At 49.5% G+C, this 22,799-nt stretch overlaps 1 protein-coding gene across 14 annotated transcripts in view; it reads right to left on the minus strand.

The window, feature by feature from the left end:
* Nucleotides 1-22,799, minus strand: part of FHAD1 (forkhead associated phosphopeptide binding domain 1) — a 152,963-nt gene that overhangs the window by 35,401 nt on the left and 94,763 nt on the right. For 12 of the 14 annotated variants that reach the window (XM_063631798.1, XM_063631802.1, XM_055261903.2 and 9 more), the window contains 7 exons: nt 21,413-21,565; nt 18,126-18,233; nt 14,195-14,302; nt 10,375-10,482; nt 5,099-5,272; nt 2,672-2,897; nt 690-774 (listed from right to left, as the gene is read on the minus strand). In XM_063631798.1, the coding sequence (XP_063487868.1) occupies nt 690-774; nt 2,672-2,897; nt 5,099-5,272; nt 10,375-10,482; nt 14,195-14,302; nt 18,126-18,233; nt 21,413-21,565 (962 nt within the window). The remainder of the gene's footprint in view (nt 1-689; nt 775-2,671; nt 2,898-5,098; nt 5,273-10,374; nt 10,483-14,194; nt 14,303-18,125; nt 18,234-21,412; nt 21,566-22,799) is intronic. The other 2 variants (XM_063631807.1, XM_063631804.1) reach the window with 1 other exon arrangement.

The following is a 22,799-nucleotide window of genomic DNA, read 5'->3' on the forward strand; positions in this document are numbered from 1 at the left end:
GCTCAGTGAGGTGGCGTGACTTGCCCAGGGTCACACAGCTGGAAAGTGTCGAGTTGGAATCTGCTATGTTTTGAATGTTCGTCCCCTCCAAATCTCAAGTTGAAACTTAACTCCCAATGTGGCAGTATTGAGAGGTGGGGCCTTTATAAAGCTATTGGGTCCCGAAGGTACAATTATGGATTAATAGATTTGTGGACTACTGGGTTAGTGGATTAATGGGTTATCATGGTAGTGAGACTGTGGATTTATAAAAAGAGGCAGGGAGACCTGAGTTAGCACACTCAGCCCCCGGACATGTGATGCCCTGCACCACTCCCCGACTCTGCAGAGAGTCCTCAGCAGCGAGAAGGCCCTCACCAGATGCAACCCCTCAACCTGGGACTTCTCAGTCTCCATAACTGTAAGACATAAATCTCTTTTCTTTATAAATTACCCAGTTTTGGGTATTCTGTTATAAATAGCAGAAAACAGTCTGAGGATCTGAATGTAGATCTACTTAAATCTTTCCACGACATCGCCCTGCCTTGCTGAAGGAATGGGGAAGTGGAAGCAGCACTGGGAAGGCAGCAGGCCCGGCTCCTTGTTTGGCTTCTGACATTGTGGCCCAGGTAGGGGCTGATTGCCTGTTTGACCCCACCCAAGTGGTGCCGGTGAGAATGCCTGGCGCTCACACACCCGCGGGTACTCACATCAGATGTTCGTACGCCATGTCTTTGGCACTGTTCTCTGTCATGGGAGCCACCAGAGGGTCTTGCGGCCTTTCCTCCTTTTGGGCTGTATCAGAGGGACACGTGATCGTTGTGAGAGGAAACTGTCCTTCCCCTTTGCTTACAAGCACACCTGTGTCTTTCACAACTTACAAACCCTGCCTCCACCTGCAGCCCTCTCCACCTTGTGAGAGACCCGCACGTGTGCCGTGTCACAGGCTGGGGGCTCTCCCCAAGTGTGTGGCCATGCAATCTTCCCAGCTACTCTAGAAGGCAGGGGCCATCAAATCCACTTACAGACAGGGAAAGGGGTACCAGAGTGATGGAAGCTTCTGGCGACCCGCTTGGCTAAGCTGCTGAGCAGTGCGGTTTCAGCCCCTGGTCCCACTGCCTGCCTATCTCTCTTGGAAGAAGAATCTGTGTTTAGCGCCTTCTTCTCCTCACCTCCCATTTACACCTCAGTGCACTGCCTCTAGTGTTCCGTCTCACTACTCAGTCACGTGTTCACTCACTTGTTTATCCCTTCAACAAACATTTGTGGAGTGCACACTGGTCTAAGTACGGGGGTGACAAAGATGCAGTCACCCTTCAGGTCCCAGCTCAATCTCAAACATCCTCCCTCTGACCTGGATGTCACCCTTCAGGTCCCAGCTCGATCTCTCTTTTTTCTTTTTTTTTGAGACAGAGTCTTGCTTTGTTGCTAGGCTGGAGTGCAATGGCGCGATCTCGGCTGACTGCAACCTCCGCCTCCCGGGTTCAAGCGATTCTCCTGTCTCAGCCGCCCGAGTAGCTGGACTACAGGAGTGTGCCACCATGCCCGGCTATTTAGTAGAGACGGGGTTTCACCATGTTGGCCAGGATGGTCTCGATTTCTTGGCCTCATGATCCGCCGGCCTCGGCCTCCCAAAGTGCTGGGATTACAGGCGTGAGCCACTGACCCAGCCCCCAGCTCAATCTCAAACACCCTCCCTCTGACCTGGACTCTGGGTTGGGAAACTGAACCCCACTCTTCGTCCTTGTCATGGTGCCCTGTTCATCCTGGATCACCTGTCAGGGCAATAATTTTGTTACTACGGGGACAAAAACTGGTTTGTCCATCACTGGATCTTGAGTGCCTGCATGAGAATGGAACATAACAGAAGCTCCACTGAGAGAGCTGAATGAGTGAATGAATGAGGTAAGTCCTGACGGCCTGCCAACTTGCTGGGGACTAGAGCCATGTTTCTTAACCAGGAGTGAGCTTGCCTCTAGGGGACATTGGGCAATGTCTGGAGATACTTTTGGTTGTCACAACTGGGGTAGAGGTGCCACTGGCAGCTGGTGGGTGGAGGACAGGGAGGCTGCTAACACCCGATAGTGCCCAGGACAGTCCCATCCATGAAAAAATGATCCTGCTCCAAATGTCAACAGGGCTGAGGCTGGGATACCCTGGCCTGAGTCCTCTACTTCCAGGACTTTCCTCAAGAGCTTACAATAATACAACTTACCTTGGCCATTTGGGGCAAATAAGTGCTCAAAAGTCTGAGTTCTTTTCTCAGCCTCTTTAGGGTTAATTTTTTAAGGGATAAATCCTGGCTGGTAATGAGTGCATTAGTGAAGATGCAAAAGGCCAATGGCAGAGAGAAGCCTTTGAAAGGCCCCTGCACGAGATGTTTTCATGTGCAAAAGATGATTCCACTTCGTGCTGCTCTCGATGGCCCTGACAGCCCCGGTAGCCTGTGTGTCTCGCCGGCTCACTGGGTAGGCACAAAGGATGTCCCAACTCATTGCCATGACTTCTGCTGAACCTGGGCCTCAGAGGGCTTCTGACACCGTTGTGTAACAAGAACAAAAGGGGGCCTCAGAGAATGAATGAGCTTTCGAATGAGGCACGGCCTTTTTCTTAGCCATCAGCCTGTTGGGACCCAGCGGACAATCAGAACCTGCCCCGAACACTAAGATTTCCTTGGCCTCCTTGGACCTACCTGGGTCGTTGTCCTTCAATGTTGCAATCTCGCCTTCTATTTTTTTATGGTGCTGAGTGACTTTCTGGAGTTTCTCTTCGAGGCTCACAATTGTCTGGGAGTGCTGTTTGATTTGCTCCTTATATTCCATGACCTCTTCTTCAAACCCGTGTCTCTGTGATTCCTGCTCATCCTGGAGGGCCTTTACCATCTTCTGCTGCAGGATTAGCCGCTCTTCCACCATGATCTGGGAAACAGAGCGTCACTCAGTGTGGTCTTGGGAGCTGGGTATGATGACAACAATAATATGCCCCCTGGGCACACACACATGTGCTAAACTGGGCCCCACCCCAGGGCCTTAGCACGTGCAGTTCCCTCTGCCCTGTACACTTCTTCCCCAGCTCCTTGCATGGCCAACTCCTTCTTAACTCTCAGGGCTCAGCTCCAGCACCACCTCCTCTGAGAGGCCCTCCCTGACTACCTATCAGGAGCAGCCCCAGACACTTTCTGTTCCAGCATCTGTTGCATTGTCCCTGAAGCCTTTAATTTTGTTTGTTTCTCATGCCCACTATAATGTAAACTTCTTTTTTGTTGTTGTTGTTGTTTGTTTGTTTTGAGACAGAGTCTTGCTCTGTCACCCACATTAGAGTGCAGTGGCATTATCTATCTTGGCTCACTGCAACCTCTGCCTCCTGGGTTCAAGTGATTCTCCTGCCTCAGCCTCCTGAGTAGCTGGAACTACAGGCGTGCGCCACCACATTCGGCTAATTTTTGTATTTTTTTTTTCTTGAGTCTCGCTCTGTCGCCCAGGCTGGAGTGCAGTGGCGTGATCTCGGCTCACTGCAAGCTCTGCCTCCAGGTTCATGCCATTCTCCTGCCTCAGCCTCCTGAATAGCTGGGACTACAGATGACCACCACCACGCCTGGCTGTTTTTTTGCATTTTTAGTAGAGATGGGGTTTCACCATGTTAGCCAGGATGGTCTTGATCTCCTGACCTAGTGATCCGCCCGTCTCAGCCTCCCAATAATTTTTGTATTTTTTTTTTTAGTGGAGATAGGGTTTCGCCATGTTGCCAGGCTGGTCTCAAATTCTTGACCTCAGATGATCCACCCACCTTGGCCTCCCAAAGTACTGAGATTACAGGTGTGAGCCACTGTGCCCAGCCAGAATTTGCATTTCTTAAAAACAAAAAATTACTAATGACCCCCTAATGGCAAATCCACTGCTTTCCCACGCCCACTCCCTCCTGAGGCCCCCCTTGGCATTTCCATCCCAGCACCTCCTCCTCACTGCCTGCCTTTTGCTCCAACCTCACCCTATCCTGCCCCCTATTCTCAGGTGACGTGCTGCGCCTCGGCTTCTGATCTCCCCATGACAGGTACATTCTTTGCCCGAGACACTCACACATGCCTGCTCTTCCAAGGACCCTGCCTAGGAGGCTGCCTTCCAGATTAGGCTTTTGTCTTGCTTTCTCTCCCAAAACTATTGTGCACCCAAATCTCGGTGGCTTTTGAACTTTGATGCCCTATGCTCGCCTTCCTCCTCTTGTCTTCTCTTCTCCAAAAGAGGGTCGCTCCAAGAGAACCCCCCACCATGACCCCAGACGTCCATACTCCCATCCTTACATCGTCCCTATGCCATCAGGTCCCCAGGCGCCCTCGCCTGAAGCATGCACTCTCCTTTGGCATTGTCCTCTTCTTGGCGCTCATGTCGTGCCAGCAGTTATCAAGTCCTGCCATCGTAACTCTCTCCAGAGACTCCCTCCCTCCCACGCCTCCCCCAGCTCCCGCCAAGGTCAGGTCCTTATGATTCTGGTCTACACCATGTGCCACACCCAGAGCTGTTCTCTCCAACGCCACACCCTCGTGAAATTTATTTTGTGCTCTTCTGGGAGATTCACCTTCATGACTTCCTTGCCCAGAAACCTGTCGGTTGAACGTGTGGATGACAGAGTGAATGCACATCAAGCCCTAATTGTGGAGGGCCTCAAAGGCCGAGCCTACGCTTTCATGCATTGTCTTAAAGCCTGTGGAATTGTCACTCATCACTCAATCCTGAGGCTCTCCAGGTGTTCTGATCCTGTGAGGACCCTGCATTACAACATCTCAGAACACCCTGCAGAGAGGGCATCCTAGCTCTGTGTACGTTTCGTTCTAAACCAACGCTTCTCATTAGGGGGCCATTAAGGGACACTTGGCAATGTCTGAAGACATTTTTGGTGATCACAACTGCGGGGAGAGGGCTCCTGGCATCCGGTGGGTAGAGAACAGGGGTGGTGCTAAATATCCTAAGATGCTCAGGACAGCCCCTAACAGGAAAGAGCTACTTGGCCCAGAACATCAGCAGTGCTGAGGCCGAGAAGCCCCGGTTTAAACCACACATTCTCGTGGCACTGTAATCTTCCATTGAGAGAAAAATTCTCCCATTCCCGGAAGGCACTGACTTACCATTTTTGTCTTTGTAGTTTCCAGTTCAGCTAATGTTTCACTTAATTTCAAGGCGAGGCTCTCTGCTTTTAGACTTTCAGTTGCCTTTGTTTTCTGAGTCTCTTCAACCATGGCTAGTGCGTCACTTAATTTATTATTTAAAACGTCCTCTTCTTGCTCTTTTAATTCTAATTCCTAGACAAAAAAACAAGTAGCAAAATAACAGACATTCAGGAATACATATTTACCCAGCCCCCTTATCCCCCACCTTCAGGAACTGGGTGAAGTTTATTCTCTAATTATTCTGTCGATTCTTTTAAACCACAGAGTCCATGCCTTCTCTGGAAGGTTCCAATTATGATAGAACTCGTCTTTATATTCAGCAGACATCTGTCTCCTTGTGATTTCTGGTCTCTGAGCTCAGTTCTGTCACCTGGAGCTCATTGAGTGCGTTTTATTTCTCTTTTATGAGACAGCCCTTTAAATATTTGAGGAGGGCTGTCATGTCTGTCTCTTAATCTGTTCTCCAAGATGAATGTGCCGAATCCCTTCTCTCCTTCACTGCAACACCTGCCTCCAGGACACCACCCTTTCCTCCAGGGCTCCAGCGGCCCTGTCCTGGGCATTTCTTATCCCTCCTCCTGGAACCCATTCTTTTTTTTTTTTTTTTTGAGACGGAGTCTAGGAGTCTCGCATTGTCACCTGGGCTGGAGTGCAATGGTGCTATCTCAGCTCACTGCAACCTCCCGGGTTTAAGCGATTCACCTGCTTCAGCCTCCCAAGTAGCTGGGACTATAGGCACCCGCCACCACACCCAGCTAATTTTTGTATTTTTAGTAGAGACGAAGTTTCACCATGTTGGCCAGGCTGGTCTCGCTCTCTTGACCTCGTAATCTGCCTGCCTCGGCCTCCCAAATTCTGGGATTACAGGTGTGTGCCACCGCGCCTGGCCCCATTCTTTCAATCTTTCATAGTCAGCATTCTATTCTCTTTGAGTCCCTCCTGCAATAATGTGAAGTGTGGGCTTCTTGAGTGGCACTGTGCTGGGCATCTTATGAACATCATTTAATCCAATTTAAAATATATTCAAAGTACTGGGCATTCTTAAACTCTGTTGGTGGAGGTGCAAACTGCTGTGACCTTTCTAGACACTCACTCAGGAATGCGTATTATGAGCCTGAAAATGTGCACGTCCTGTGACTCAGCAATTCCACTTTAGGGAATTTTTCCTAAGGATGTAAAGACTGATGCACAGGGTGGGTCAGCCGAGCATCTGCTGCACTAGTGAAGACTAAGAAACCACCCCAGGGGAGAAGAAAAGAAATCGGGTTCCATCCAGCACAGTGCAAACCCAGGCCATGGAAGACTGTTCGATGACGTTGAGACATTCTACGCAACATGAAATCATTCAATTTTTTTTTTTTTTTTTTGAGATGGAGTCTCGCTCTGTTGCCCGGGCTGGAGTGCAGTGGCATGATCTCAGCTCAGTGAAACCTCCACCACCCGGGTTCAAGTGATTCTCCTGCCTCAGCCTCCTGAGTAGCCGGGATTACAGGCACCCACCACCACGCCCGGCTAATTTTTGTATTTTTAGCAGAGATGTGGTTTTGCCATGTTGGCCAGGCTGGTGTTGAACTCCTGACCTCAGGTGATCTTCCCACCTTGACCTCCCAAAGTGCTGGGATTACAGGCGTGAGTCACTGTGCCTGGCCAAAATCATTCAAACTTAAAGTGGTTGAAACCTTAAATTATTTTGAGACTCGAGAGGAATGTGGTGGCTGTGTGGCCTGGGTCACGTAGCACGCACCTGCAACTTCTGTTCTTTTCTGTAAATGAGTGGGAAAGCCCTGGCCGCGCCAGAGATGACTCCTTCAGATGATCACTCCTCATCCTGGAATAGTAAAGCAATTTTCCCAGGAATGTAGCAAGCTGTAACCAATCAAAGGGCTATAACTGCATGTGCTGACCTTGTGTGGAAGACATTGCGATCCTGTTAACTGCCTATCAAAGTGAAACTTTCACCTCCCTGCTTTGGAACACTGACTCATTCTTTTGAAGTCTGTTTTCTGGGTTGCCATCCTCAAGCTTTGAGCTCGAATAAACTCTATACTTAGAGAATCTCATTATTTAAGGTTGACACATCGTATGGTAAATATCAAAAATAGCATCCGAAGCAGTGTGCACAGTGTCACAGTGTAAATCACTAACTTGGTCATAAATCGGTATTTATCAATGTCGATGCTGAGGCTCAACACAAAGGCAGTCTGGAAGGAATCACATCAAAATGTCGATAGTGGCAACTGTGCTCAGTGGACTCTGTTAGTTATTATTTTCTTTGGAGTGATTTTCTGTTTTTTGTTTGTTTGTTTTGTTTTTTTTTCAAGTTTTCTAGAACGACAGGTTTTTTTTTTTATAATCAGGAAAGAAAACACTTTTTTTTGAATAAATTAAATCCCTACACCGTTTTCATTGTGTTATTCCTGCAAGCCTCACCTGGGAGTTGCTGCGTCCTCTGTGTACCTCCGCTTAACTCCGTCTGATCCTTTTTCAGGGTCTTAACCTCGCTTTTACTGTTGGGATATTCCACGGAGGACCTCATGCAGACCTGGCCTATGGAGGTGCTCACTGGGGACACTAGTAGGCATCCCACGGAGTAGCTTGTCACGTACAGCTCAGCGACGCACCCCAGGTGTCCCAAATAATCCACAACAAACTGCAATTGTTTCTTTGAAGAGCTGTGAAGGTGCCCTGCTTACGAGCAGATCATGCAGCCTAGCATCTTTGCTCCCCGGCAGCTACTCAGCAGCTTGTCCAAGGATAGGAGAACAAAGTTCACTGGTCCCATGTGTTTGAAATTCCTTTCCTCTCTCCTCTCTCCCTTTCCTGTTTTGCCTACATAGATGAAATCAATCTTTGATTGCTCTTCCGAGTGTACGGATAAAATAATGTGCAAACAAGCAACTCTCTGCCTGACTGTACTCATATTTCCTTGGATTTTCCTGGTAAATGGTGACTCCCTGGGCTGGGTCCTGTTCCTGCTTGTCTAGGGTAATGTCACCTGTCTACTTTGAGGGATGCCATAAGACCCCACTTTTTTTTTCAAGAAGGAGTCTCACTCTATTGCCCAGGCTGGAGTGCAATGGCGTGATCTTGACTCATTATAACCTCTGCCTCCCAGGTTCAAGTGATTCTCCTGCCTCAGCCTCCCAAGTAGCTGGGATTACAGGCACGTGCCACCATGCCTGGCTAATTTTTGTATTTTCAGTAGAGACGGGGTTTCACCATGTTGGTCAGGCTGGGCTTGAACTCCTGACCTCAGGTGATCCACCCGCCTTGGCCTCCCAAAGTGCTGGGATTACAGGTGTGAGCCACTGCTCCCGGCCAAGACTCTACCTTCTGGTGTCACTGTTCTAAGGATATTGTTGAGAAGGTTGCTTGTTGCAGAATCCTCTAAGTAATGACCCTTAGGAGAGATTCTCTCTGGCCTAGTACCAAGAATGGTCATATTTCCACGAGCAGTTGGTCCATTTTTGTCTAGTAAATTGTACAACCAGCTGGGCCTTCCCTTGCACTGTAATTGCTACAGTAAAAATTGTGACTCATTCATTGATTTCATGATATACTTTTTTTTTTCATTAGTCTCATTCTGGATCCCTTTTATGTCCCATCTTACCTACTTTTAAAACTTTAACCTGTCCTTTTTGCCTACCCATAGTGTATTTCATGGAGGATCCATGATACATCATTTGGGGGACACGGCTGCTTGGGAGGAGACTGCCTTTCTCGGGCTCTCCCACAGCCTGCAGCATGTGCCTCCCTGCAGGGGTCCTCTGTGACCATGACGGCCATGGGCTGACAAGTCCTGCATCACTTCACCCAACTCTCGTCTGCCTTCTCCGGACACATGCCAGTTACTCAAGGCCCCTCTTAAAGACTGGTGTCCAGGGCTGATGTGCAATCCAGATGTGCCTTCCTGACTATTCTCCCTAGAGCAGCATTGTTTAAAGTGCATCAGCGCCACTCGGGCTGCTTATGAAACGTGCAGCTTCCTGAGTCTGTCCTCCACCCAGGGGGTCAGAATTTCTTGGGGTGAGGTTCAAGAAACAGGCATTTAAAATAAATTCCCCAGAGATTCGAATGCATGCTAATGTTTGCAAACCTTTCTTTGAAGAAAATGATCCAAGGTTGATGTGAATAGAGACATTTTTAGTCCTAGCTGGTCCTGAAAATCCTGTGAAGTCATAGTCACCTATATTTAAATTTGACCCATTATTGCCAGGTTGCATGTTTATCAACTGCTTTGACTTTGACATATTGGTCATTGTGTGTGTGTTTTGTACTGCTGGGACCCAGGAGAAGTGAATTATGCCCTATTGCTTATGAGGTACCCAAGACAGGGTCAGGTGCGAAATCCACTTCTATTCCTACTGTGTTTACAATTCTCAGTGATAACAGTAAATGCATTTTGATTATGAAGGCGATGACAATTATGATGACGAACTCTGCAGGGAAAACTGATACCAGCCTAATCAGAAATCCAGGTATCCATACCCTAACATCCCTCTCTTTTTTTTTTTTTTGAGATGGAGTCTTGCTCTGTCACCCAGGCTGGAGTGCAATGGCGCAATCTCGGCTCACTGCAACCTCCGCCTCCCGGGTTCGAGCGATTCTCCTGCCTCAGCCTCCTGAGTAGCTGGGATTACAGGCAGGTGCCACCACGCCCAGCTAATTTTTGCGTTTTTAGTAGAGATGGGGTTTCACCATGTTGGTCAGGCTGGTCTCGAACTCTTGACCTCAGGTGATCTGCCCACCTTGGCCTCCCAAAATGCTGGGATTACATGTGTGAGCCACCGTGCCCAGCCAACATCTTCTCTCTTAAGCCAGGCAGCTGAGCCAACACAAAGCTGAAGTGCAGTAGAGAGGGAGGGGCGAAGATTTAGCGCTGGGGAGTCAGACAGTCCAGGCTTCAGATCCTGTCCCTCCACTTCCCAGCCATGAGTTCGCCATGCTAACACAGGCAGCTGACACATACATGTGGAGTGCTGAGTGCTGGGTGCCTATCCATGTGTTCTGTGTGTATAGCAGCAGTCATGTCTCACAACAACTCAAGATTGATCTGTGTGTATTGAGTGTATTTCATAAGTGGGGAAACTAAGGCACAGAGATGGTAAGGTACTAGCCTGAAGTCCCACAGCCAGGGATGGGGAGAGGTAGGATTTGAACCCAGAACCTGGCTCTAGAGCACTGCCCTTCGCTGTGCTGGGCCCCTCTTGTCTCTCCCTCCCTGCGGCTCATACCTCTTTCTGCCTGGTTAAGTGATTCTCCAGGTCTTGCACCTTTTTCTTTTCCTTCTCCATGGCCTCCTTTGCTTTGCGTTTCTCGTAGGCGATGTTGCTGTCTGAGATCTGGAAGTCAATGAAAGTGGTTTGAGGGCCTGTGCCCTCAAAGGAAATGACACCGAAAAGGGAAACCAGGACGAGTCACCGTGGAAGCCACCAAGTCAGGGTTGGGGAGAAAGATCTCAAGGAACAAAGCACCCACTGGGGACAGAGGTGAGAACCGTGGCATGGCCACCATGGTGAGAACGCGGGAGCCATATCTTAGTCATGTGTGTAAAGGAGAGAGTGAGTCATCATTCAAGACTTCAGGGCTGGTGTTCAGGAAGTGACATGCTGGTGAGTGGTTGGGTCCTGGTGTTTGGCACTGAGTTACTGAATAAACTGGCATGTGCTGGCACTGATGCTGGCCTTTGTTGGAAGTACTTGGCTCTTTGGGAGGTGGGGCAGGAGAGACAGTGCTGGGGAGGTGCCTTCTGTCCCTGCAGACCCATGCCAATGACTCCAAAGGAGGACCCAGGCAGCCACTTGCAGTCTACAAAGGCATGGGTTTTCAAAATTCTTGTCTAGGTCAGTTTGGAGCTGAGAACACAAACGCCACAGACCTGGTGATGGGGAGGGAACTGGAGGCCCAGACTCACCTGTACACACCCTGGGAGGTAAACAGCTAGGGAAAAACTCTATCTGCGTCTATTGAAACTCTTGCAATTATACACCTCCCCCCCACCAACATAAAGTTCACAAGAAAAGGATTTTAAATGTATGTGTATATGTACAACAAAAGACCAGAGGGGTATGTACTGAAATGTAAGTGACGGTTTTTTAGGGGAAATTGGGATTATAGCAACTTTTATTTTGTTCTTTTCACAGGTCTATATCTTCTAAATTTTCTTTAATGCACAGGTATTATTGGCAAAAAGAAAAACAAAAATCTTTACAGGGCATGCAGTGATAGGAGATGGGAACATCCTAATTCAAGGGACAGTATGAGACTCGAGGTGTGTGTGGCCTTCAAGGAAAGACAATGTTCCCGGTTTTAACATCACGTGCGTGGCACCCACCCACCCCACCCAGCTCTGCACATCCAACTCCCAGGCCCCCGCCTCGACCACATCTCCCACTGCAGACCTGGCTTTTTCTCACTGTTGAGTCTTCGCTTAAGACGGTCCAATCCTTGCCCTGGAGGGCTAAGTCCTGCCTGTCCTACAAGGCCACCCACACTCTTCTGCATGCCCTGTGGTGAGGGCTCTTTCCCTTCTCTTACTACGCACTGCTTGGTGCGTTACAAATGAAAATACTCACAATGACCCTGTGCACAGAACATACTAGTGCATCCAATCTGCAAACCCCCAGAGAGCATCTATCTGATTATCCCTGTTTCACAAGAAAGGAAACGCAGGCTGTAACCGAGGCAGTATAAAGACAAGCAGAGTTCCAAGGTCACACCACCAGGAAGGAGTGTTGCAGGCTTAGATGCCAGTGCCCTTGCCTTAACCACTCAGCCTCTGGGCCCTGATTGAAACCCTGCCCACGTGGAGGCAGGAGACTTTTTAAAAAAATTTTTTTTTATTTTAGTTTTAATTTTTTTTGAGACAGTCTCACTCTGACACCCAAGCTGGAGTACAGTGGCGTGCTCTCGGCTCTCTGCAACCTCCACCTCCCAGGTTCAAGTGATTCTCCTGCCTCAGCCTCCCGAGCAGCTGGGACTACAGGTGTGCACCACCAGGCCCAGCTAATTTTTGTATTTCTAGTAGAGATGGGGTTTCACCATGTTGGCCAGGCTGGTCTTGAACTCCCAACCTCAAGTGATCTGCCTGCCTTGGCCTCCCAAAGTGCTGGGATTACAGGCGTGAGCCATCGTGCCCAGCAAGATGTGTTTATATGTTCATACCCAGGCTGGCACAGAGCCCAAGACACTGCCTGGCTGTAGCCTGAGCTTCAGGACCCCATCCCTGGCTCGTATGTATAAGGGAGGCTCTGGGGGCAGTGGTGACCATAGTTTGGGTCCCACCCCTTAGGATGTCTGTGCTCCCTCTGCCTACCTGGACTCTGACCCCACTTCCCTCATGGGCTTGGCATTGTCCCACTGCCAAGGGCTTCATTTAAGGCTGTGCAGCCCCCTCCCTGCTGTGCCCACTCAACTGCCCACCCCACCTGGACTCTGACCTCACCAGGGCAGGTACATCCCAAGCCATGAATATGCTGACTCCTCATATGACACCTCTAGGGCGGTTCTGCCACCACACCCACATGGCAGGTGAGGGCACGGAGAGGGCAAGGGGCATGCCCAGGGTCACACAGCCTGTTAGGGCAGAGCTGAGATTTGAGCCCAGAATGAACCCTTTAGCCCATCAAGCTCTGCAGTTCTTTCCCTGCCTCCCCCACCTGTTTCCTTCCCCTGCGCCCTGGTGCCTCCCATCTTGGGCCAGCTTTGGTTTCATTCCTTACCCAGTCTCCCCCATCTACCTCCTGGCGAGCTCAGGTCCTGACCTTCACACCTGTGCCACTTTATCCAGTGGTCCTCTCTGCCCCCAGGCTCCTTTTCCCTTCCAGTTCTCACTGGAATGTCACTTCCTGAGCGGTCCTGCCCCCAGGCACTCTCTAGCCTGCTTCTCGGCTTTGGTTTTGTGGCCCTGGAGCCACCCCTGCTTCTGCAGGCTGTCTGTCTCCCCTGTGCTAGGATGGAAGCTCTGGCAGCCTGGCCCTGGTCTGCCTTGCTCACTGCGGTGTCCGTGGCACCCAGAACCGGGCCTGGCCCACGATGGGTGGATGAATGAAACTGAAGTCAGTGGGTGGATAAATGAATAGTTATGGGCGGATGAATGAAACCGAATTGAACCATTCACTGAGCCATCAGCTCTGTTTCTGGAAGTTCTGTGGGGGCCGGCACGTGTGTGTCTGTGCCACCTCTGTCCCCGAAGCCCAGCTCATGGAGATGCCATGTGGGTCCCTGAGTGACCTCCTCCTGGCCCCCTGGCTCTTACTTCCAGGGTGTGACCCAGGCGTCCGGGCTGACCTGAGGGCCTGCCTTTCATGCTGCTCGGGGCAGGTGTGTGTTGTGGGCCAGGTCCCTAGGTTGGTGGCGTTGGGGTGGATGGATGTGGATGTCTCCAGCTCTGACCCCTCCTTTCCTCCCTGGTATCAGTCTGTCCTGGGATGCCCACCTTCTCGTCCATTCCAGAAGGCACTGATCCCTGGGGCTTATCTGATATGACAACCACATGCACTTACTGTGCACCTACCTGTGCCATCTCTCTTTGTACTCTTTGTGCTTTTACTCCTCAGCCAGTCCAGGGAGGGCCTGCTCTGGAGTCCATGACACCAGGAGGCCAGGCCAGGAGCAGTGCCTTCTCCCTTGGCCATGCCAGGTGTGGCATACATGCCTCTCTACTGGGAGGACGATGCTCGCTAAGCCCCTGACCCTGGCTGAAACCCAGTGTTCTCTCCTGGGAGGATCCCTCTTTCCTAGGTAGCTGAACCAGAGAGCAGAAAAAACTTCCCGAGGGCCCTCTAGGATGCAGGGTGCAGTCCTATGTACTTGACACCTGAGAGCATCTAATTCGATGAGGTAGGGACTGTTAGCATTCCCATTTCACAGATAAGGAAACTGAGGGATGGGGAGGTGGCCATCTGCCGGAGGTCACACTGCCAGTAAACGGCAGATCTTGGCCACTTCAAAGGGAGGCGGGGCTCTGATATCTGCCCGATTTCCCACAGTACTCTCCCAGGGATCTGGCTTTGTAGCTCTTTCCAGAGGATTCTTTCCTGCTGCTGCTCATACCTCCTTCTGTTGGGTTAAGTGGTTCTCCAGATCCTGAACTTTTCTCTTTTCTGACTCCAAGGCTTCCTTTGCTTTTCTTTTTTCATGGGCTATGCTGCTCTCCAAAACCTGAAAATCAACGACCAGTGCTCTTGGTGGCCTGCACATTTAGGGGGGAAATTGCTAGTAATGATAATAATAATAGTAATAATAATAGTAACAATAACAGCCAAAGTGTTGGGGCGGCTATTAGATACGCCTGGGCCCCTGGCCAGCCCTTCAGTCTCACAGCAACTTTGTTAGAGAAGTGCTGAGAGTGGCCCATTTTACAGATGAGGAAACCGAGGAGCAGGAAGTCAGAGAGGGCTCAGAGCCACACCCTTTGTCAGTGGTGAGGCCAGGATCTGAAGCCTGCGCAGAGGAAAGCACAGAGTCTGAATAAAGAACTCTCGACAGGGGACCCGGGAGCAGCGGTGGCGGCTTCCTATCACGAGGCCAGGCAGCCTCTCTGATCAAAAGAAGAGTCTCGTTAATAATGGAATTTCCATTATTGAAATAAGTCTCTTCAACAGAATCCGGTTTCAAGAGAAGGGCAGTATGTTGGATTAATGAGCCACGATATACCAGTTTCTAGAAGGGACAAGCAATGTTCTGGTAGGATGTAGGGAAGAAAGTGTGGCCAGTATTTAGTGGCCCTAATCAAGGAGTTTTGTCTGGGAAGTTACTTGCTGGTAAGCTATTCAACTAAACAGCTTAATGCAAATCACCAAAGGAAATACACTGCCAGCCTGTTTCCAGTCACCATGAGAAGGGCCACCTCTATTTTCCAATGGCTTGTCTTTCAAACACCAGGTTCACTGTCAGGCATTTAGAACTTGGAACATGGTTTCCATTATAACCAGTGGTTAGGGCCCCAGATGAGCCTGTAAAAAGTGTTTAATCCAGAATATGGCTGAGATATTGTATACTTTGCAGTGAAAAGTAGTTGACAAAACTCTAACACTCTGCTGTCCCAACACCAGCCTTAAAGCAGAAGAAAAGTGACATCATAAGAATTTCACGCCGGGCGCGGTGGCTCATGCCTGTAATCCTAGCACTTTGGGAGGCCGAGGCGGGCAGATCATGAGGTCAGGAGATCGGGACCATCCTGGCTAACACGATGAAACCCCGTCTCTACTAAAAATACAAAAAAATTAGCCGGGTGTGTTGGCGGGCGCCTGTAGTCCCAGCTACTCGGGAGGCTGAGGCGGAAGAATGGCGTGAACCCGGGAGGCGGAGCTTGCAGTGAGCCGAGATCGCGCCACTGCACTCCAGCCTGGGGGAGAGAGCGAGACTCCGTCTCAAAAAAAAAAAAAAAAAAAAAAAGAATTTCACATTTATTTGGATCCTTTGAAGTAGATTTCAGGGTAGGACATTTTCCTGTGAATTGTGAAAGAGACTTTGAGGCACTTCCTAGGGACTTAGGGTTGGCTCTGCTGTGTCTGACTCTGCGTCTACACTCGCCAGGCCTTCCTCTGGGCAGCTCCTCTGCGGCCAGGACAGGTACTACTGGGAAGAGAGGCCTTGCCTGGCTCACACCCAGGCCCTACATGCTCAGTTGCTATGCTTCCAAGTTCACAGCGGATAACGGGGATTAACTTTGAACATGACCTCAAGACCCAGAATCACATAGTGATTCTGTTGACCTTAAAAACCCTGATAATGTGGCGGAAGATCTAATGAAAAGAAAATCAGACCGGGCGCCGTGGCTCACGCCTGTAATCCCAGCACTTTGGGAGGCCAAGGCAGGCAGATCACTTGAGGCCAGGAGTTCAAGAGCAGCCTGGCCAACATGGTGAAACTCCGCCTCTACTAGAAATACAAAAAATTAGCCAGGCATGGTGTGTGCACCTGCAGTCCCAGCTACTTAGGAAGGTGAGGCATGAGAATCGTTTGAACCCGGGAGGCAGAGGTTGCAGTGAGCCAAGATCATGCCTCTGCACTCCAGCCTAGGAGACAGAAAAAAAGAAAATCAAATAGCCACTGGCAGTTGAATGGAGCCTGTGGCTGGGGCTACTCTTTCAAGTTCCCCTGATAGGAAGCCACAGAGAAGTTCTGCCAGAAGTAGGCTGACATTTTAACAGACGCGGGGTGACCCAACCACAGATCCTCTGCAATGAAGCTTGAATTTTTCTCCTGAGCGCCGTGGCCTCAAAGTCTCTAAATTCAAAGATCTTCCCCAGGCCTTTGCTGTTGACATCTTGAGGCATTTGACTCAAGTGACTCTTTGGAGACCCTCCTCCTCATCCCCACCCCTGGAGAAATCACTTGGGGGCAAACCTCAGTGACGCTCTGTGAGAGGGCTGCAGGGCACAGCTGTGCCAGAGACTCCAAGGGAGAACCGACATGTAAGCTTCTCCCTGTCCTGGGTCAGATCAAATGGCACAGAGGTCTTTTTATTTCTCCTGCAGCAGTGGGTGGGCAAGGATATTACTCGAGGAGTCAGTGTTGATGAAAAACAAATGCCCAAACAGAAGAGGGGGCACAAGTGGCAGCAGAGACAGTAGTAACAGCTGCCATTTACTCGGCAATAATTCTGCAGGCCAGGCCCTCCATTATACACTAGATCTGAGCCCACAGCCGCCCCTTTGAGAAGGGAGGTAGCGATAGGTCTGCTGCAGCCAGGAAGTAGCCCAGCTCGGATTTGAACTTGTGTCTCATCTGGCTGCAAAGTCCGCACTCCTCTGTGCTGTGTCAGGATTGAGGAATTCATGAAAGCAGATGTGAAAAAGGATCAGGGATCTGAGGGCGACCACAAGCTAAACATGAATCCACAGATGTGACAGAGCTTTCCCATAAGCTAGTTTGGATGCATTAACAGAAGTAGAACACCTTCAACGAGGGAGGGAAGAGTCCTCCCCTAGGCTACCGTGGCTGGAGAACAGTGGTTCTGGCCACCTCCCTTTAGGAAGAAAATGGGTGATGGGTGACAAACTCAAATGCCTACAAAGCCCAGACAGATACCGAAAATGACGTGGGCTGTGTTTAATGCAACAGGGAGTGGTGAGGACTGTGGCAAACTGCTGCTACCTGGTAAGGCTTCTAGTCCATTTTTGCTAAGTAGAAACAAGGGCTAGATGTTCTGACTTTTTGGGAGAGGATGGAAATCTGAACTTTTAAATAGATTTTATGAATTCAAAGTAAAATATTCTGTGGCCAAACATAACCTCCACAGGCCCTGTTTAGTGGCTGAGCTACCAGTCTGTGACTTCTGGAGAGCAGCACAGGCCACAGGAGGGGGCCAGGGCCAGGCTCCAGTCCTGTGAGGGACCTGAGGAACAAGGGCGCTTGGGCCTGGGGAGGAGCAGACGCAGGGTGCGGGCGCCTCTATTTTCACACATCTGAGTCATCGTTGGAAGAGGAAGTGGACGTGTCTTGTGCGAGGGCAGGGGAGGGCGGAGGACTGATACTCTTCTGGGGCCTAAGAGTTTGACCCAACTCAACCTAAACGGAAAACTTTCTGTCGGCCTGAGGCATCCAGGCTGGGACAGACTGTCTTGGGGTGGAGAACATTCCTCAGTGGTGGTGCTGAAGGCTGGAGGCTTTTAGGATGGAGGGCGGAGGTGGAGGGTCCACGCAGCCCTGAGGTCCCATGACTCTGTCATTCTCCCGTTTCTGTGCTTTGGAACACAGAAGACGCCCATGTCACCATTCCTACTTGTCTCCCAAGCGCTCTCTCTCTACTGTGTTTTACACTGTTTACAATTTTTTCCCAACTGGTTGTCAAGGCTACAACTCCGGGGTTCCCTCCTTGAGTCTCCCACGCTTCCTGAAGAAGCTGAGCCCACCCAAACGCAAACTCCACGAGGAAGGCTCCAGCACGCTCTCACCCCCATCATCGGCGCTCTGAACTTACTTCCACACGGCGCTCAAGCCGAGTGGGGCTCAGCCGACTCTATCTCCCCGGGCGTACCTCCTTCTGGCGGGCCAAGCGTTTCTCCAGCTCTTGGACTCTTGTCTGCTCTTCCTCTAATGCTTCCTTCACTCTGTTCTTCTCCTGGGTAATGCTTTCCGCCAAAGCCTGAGTCAACAATCATTGTTTAATAGACATGGTTACCACAGCAGGAATTTGGAAGCTGCCAGGCACTACATGTGCTACCTCTTCACTCCTCACTGCATTCCCCTGGGGAGGCTGTGGGCAGCACAGCCTAGGAGCTCAGAGCATGTGCTCTGGAGTCAGAAGACCCAGGGTAGAGCCCCAGGTTGATCCTTTCCAGCTGTAGGGCACTGGGGAAGTGAAGCTATCAGAGCCTCAGTTTCCCTGCCTGTACAATGGAGACAGTAATAGTCTTCCTGTGTTGGGTTGATGTGAGGGGTGGATGGGATGATGAACACGAAATGCTTGGCACAGTGATAACCATGCTTCCCACCTTGCAGAGGAGGAAACAGGCTTACATTCAGGAATCCACCCAGTTTACTAGTAAATTACAAGAGGAGGGATTCTAACTCTGACCCATTTGATTCTGAAGCTTGTGTTCTAAACCAGAGGTTAGCAAACTATGGTTTACAGACCAAATCTGGTCTGTTTTTGTAAATAAAGTTTTATTGGAACACTCTGTGCTTGCTGTGTATTGTCTATGGCTGCTGTTGCAGAAGAGCAGAGAGCATACGACCCGCAAAACTGAAAATATTTACTATCTGGCTCTTTATGGGACAATTTGGCCAATCCCTGATCTAACGCATTGGTGTGTGCACAAACCAAGGGATTGTTGTCAACAACTGGCAATAAGAAAAGAATGCTAGATTGATAAAGCAACATAGAATTTTTTTTTCCCTTTGAAACGAAGTCCTCAAACAAGTCAAGATTCATGAGAGGGAGGCTACTTAATGACCATGGACACATGTATTTTCGGAAAGGGCAGGTGACGGGAGTCAGAAGGTCTAAGGAAGGCTCATTTAGTCAGGACACTTGGCACTGAAGTCTAAGAGGTAACTTTCCAAGGAGTCCCCAGGGTCAACTCCATCAATCCGAGTGCCAGAGGAAGGGCGACCTTCGAGTGTCACAGTCTGTCAGGGACCTGATGTTGCTTCCTCCCTCTGCAAGGAGGGTGGGGTGCACCGAGGTTTGCAGGTTTAAAGGAGGGGCTGACGCCAGCTCTTAAAACACTCTGCCAGGCCAGTGTCGCCACGGGTGTCTAGGAAGACTAAGGCAAGCGCCCAACGCGGTGTTTAACATGGTGGGGCTGAAATATCAAACCCCGACATGGGAAAACTAAAGAGAGAAAATAAGGCATCTGGAACGCCGATGTTAAAAGGAGAAGGTAATCAGAGAAGAAAAAAGGAAGTCGGTGGAGAGCTCTGTGAAGATTTTGAAGATTTCTAGGTACTTTCTGGTTTTATTTTCTTCTCTATGGAACGGTGCTGGCTTTTTCCATATCTAAGTGCCCTTCAAAATGTGCCCGTCTTGATTTATAGCTATCATTAATATGACCTTTATGCGGATTGCACACGATTTGGTCAGATGGCTCTTCTTTTTTAATCTTTTACTTCGCGAATGCAGAAAAGCAGAGAAAGAGGCAAAGAGAAGAGGGAGGAGGAGACTGATGTCTTGGGGTAACTGGACACACATGTGAGGATGGAGATAAAAGAAGGAGAGGTCTGGAGGGCAGGTGTGTGTGGTAGAGAAGGAGCTGGGGAAAGATGGAGAAGGCGGCAGGTCCAGTACTCTTCTGGGGAAGAGAGGAGATATCTGGGAAGAGTTGGGGTCCGGTGGATCTGGGGGGCCGCTGTCTTGAGGGGGCTGTGAGGAGGGGCAGCATGTACACGCTGCTCCACACCCACCCACAATAGTGGCTCGCAACCGTGGCTGCACTTTGCGACCACCTGGGAGTGCTTAGAAATCCCACAGCAGGGGCCACACCCTCACCCCACTTAGATCAGAATGTGGGGAGTCGACGGGGAGAGGTGCAAGGCATTAGTAATTTTTAATCTCCTAAATGACAAAAGTCATAAAGACAGTGAAATTCATGGGAGAGGTCCCTGAATATCAAAAAGGGCCAACCCTCAGGTATGGTGGATCGTGCCTGTAATCCCAGAACTTTTGGAGGCTGAGGTGGGAGGATCACTTGATGCCAGGAGTTTGAGACCAGCCTGGGCAACATAGAGAGAGACCCCATTTCTACAAAAAATAAAAATATTAGCTGGGTGTGGTGGTGTGTGCCTGTGGTCCCAGCTACTTGAGAGGCTGAGGTGGGAGGGTCACTTGAGCCCAGGAGTTCAAGACCAGCCTGGGCAACATAGCAAGATCCCATCTCTACAAAAAAAAAGTAATAATTAGCTGGGTGTAGTGCCATATGCCTGTGGTCCCAGCTACTTGGGAGACTGAGGTGGGAGGACCACTGCAGCCTGGGAGTTCGAGGCTGCAGTGAGCCATGATCACACTATTGCACTCCAGCCTGGGCAACAGAGCAAGACCCCATCTTAAGAAAAAAAAGGGCCAACTCTAGGACAGTGATGAGAATCAGCTCGTTAAATAATACAGTTTCCTGGCCCTCTCCAGATGTTCTGATTTAATGGGTCTGGGGTGGAGACCAAGATCTGTATTTTTAGCAAAGCATCTGGATGGTTCTTATCAGGAAACTTTGGGAAAACCTTCCTCCAAGACTTCACCCTAAGAAAATGCGGATCTGCAGACTGGTAGCGTCAGTACCATCTGGGAGCTTGTTGAAAATGTAGCGTCTCAGGCCTGCTGAGACAGAATCTGCATCTTAACCAGATCCCCGGACAATTCATGGGCACGTTCGAGTTTTAGAGATGCTGCTATCTTCTAACTAGCTTGGTTTCTAGAAAGGTCAGTAGCAATTTTGGCCATTTGTTTCCCCCGGTATGTATAAAGAGAAAGCAAAAGACTGAAATTTGTCATCTGAAGTTGATCTTGCGCACATTTAGAAACAGTCTGTCAGCTACAAACCAGAACCTGCAGCGATGACTCAGATCTCAAAAAGCCGAAGGCAATAGATACACAAACAAGGCACTGTTTCCTGAAATTTCAATCATGCTGCCTTTTCAAGTTGATTTTGCTGTGAGTTTTAGAATTCAAACTTCATGTTAAATCCTCCCCAATTATTCACCCTGTTTAATTAGTTTCATAGCACCAAACAGAGTAGCTGAGATTTCTCTAAGTACATGCCCTCAATTTCCCATAGAAAAGGCCATTTCATCAGTTTCCAGTAGTAAAGCAAATGGCAGGGACCACCTTACCTCCTTCTCTTCTGTCAGTTGCCTGATTTTGGCTTTGAGCTTCTCCTCTTGCTCTAGCCTCTCCACGTTCAGCTTCTCCTTCTCTGCCAGATGCTCCCGCAGCTTTTCTTGCAGTAAAGACTGCTGAGTTTCCTGAGAACTGTTGAACTTGATCTGAAACGCGAGAAAAGTAAACCGATGCTGATGGGGGACAGGCCTAACTAAAGAGTCTTTCCACATTTGTTTACCAATTGTTTACCTTTCTGGGGACAAAGGTTTACCCAGAAGTTTCTTAAAATCACAGAACACTACAGCATGCCGTGGTTAAGAATTCAGACTCTGGATCTAGAAAGAATCCCAGCTCTAGTTGTTTCTAGATGCTTTCTCATTTAGAAAATGAAGTTAATAACAGTATTGACCTTTTAGAGTTGTAAGGATTAAGTGAGATAATGATGGAAAGCTTTTAGCACAGTGCTGAGCACATAGTAGGTGTTCAGTAAGTGGTAGGTGGGTGTGAGGAAAAAAAGCAGTCTTGTAGGAGCCAGGAGGCTTGAACATTTGTCTTGATTCTTCACCCATTAGCTGTGTGACACTGAAATTGTCCTTATCTGAAAAATGAGAAGGGACTAGACCAGGGGTTGACAAACTACAGCCCACAGGCCAAATCGGGCCCACTGCATACTTTTGTAAATAAGGTGGTGTTTTTGCTTTGTTTTGTTTTTGTTTTTGTTTTTTTCTGAGATGGTGTCTTGCTCTGTCGCCCAGGCTGGAGTGCAGGAGCACGATCTTGGTTCCCTGCAGCCTCCGCCTCCCGGGTTCAAGGGATTCTCCTGCCTCAGCCTCCTGAGTGGCTGAGATTACAGGTGCCCACCACCACACCTGGCTAATTTTGGTATTTTTAGTAGAGACGGGGTTTTACCATGTTGGCCAGGCTGGTCTCGAACTCCTGACCTCAGGTGATCCACCCGCCTCGGCCTCCCAAAGTGCTGGGATTACAGGCATGAGCCACTGTGCCCACCGTAAATAAAGTTTGATTGAAACAGTGCCATGCTTATCAGGCCCATTGCTTACCTATTGTCTATGGCTACTTTCATTTTACCATAGCAGAGTGGAAGAGGTATGAATATGGTCTGCAAAGCATAAAATATTTACCATCTGGCCCTTTACAGAGAAAGTTGCCAATCCCTGGACTCAAGCCTCTGTGGCTTATTGGCATGGTGGTCCCTTCTTCACCCCACTCTATCCATGTTTAGGGTTACGTAACTTGCAGTGCCCGCCCAAATTTTGCCTCAGCCATGTGACTTGCTCTGGCCAATGGGATCTTAGCAGACATAACACAAGCAGAAGGTTGAAAAACACTACGTGATTGGGCCACTTTCTTTTGTACCTCGCAGTCTCCGTGAGAACA

Source organism: Symphalangus syndactylus, chromosome 22 (genome assembly GCF_028878055.3).
Source record: "Symphalangus syndactylus isolate Jambi chromosome 22, NHGRI_mSymSyn1-v2.1_pri, whole genome shotgun sequence".
Classification (NCBI taxonomy): Eukaryota; Metazoa; Chordata; class Mammalia; order Primates; family Hylobatidae; genus Symphalangus; species Symphalangus syndactylus.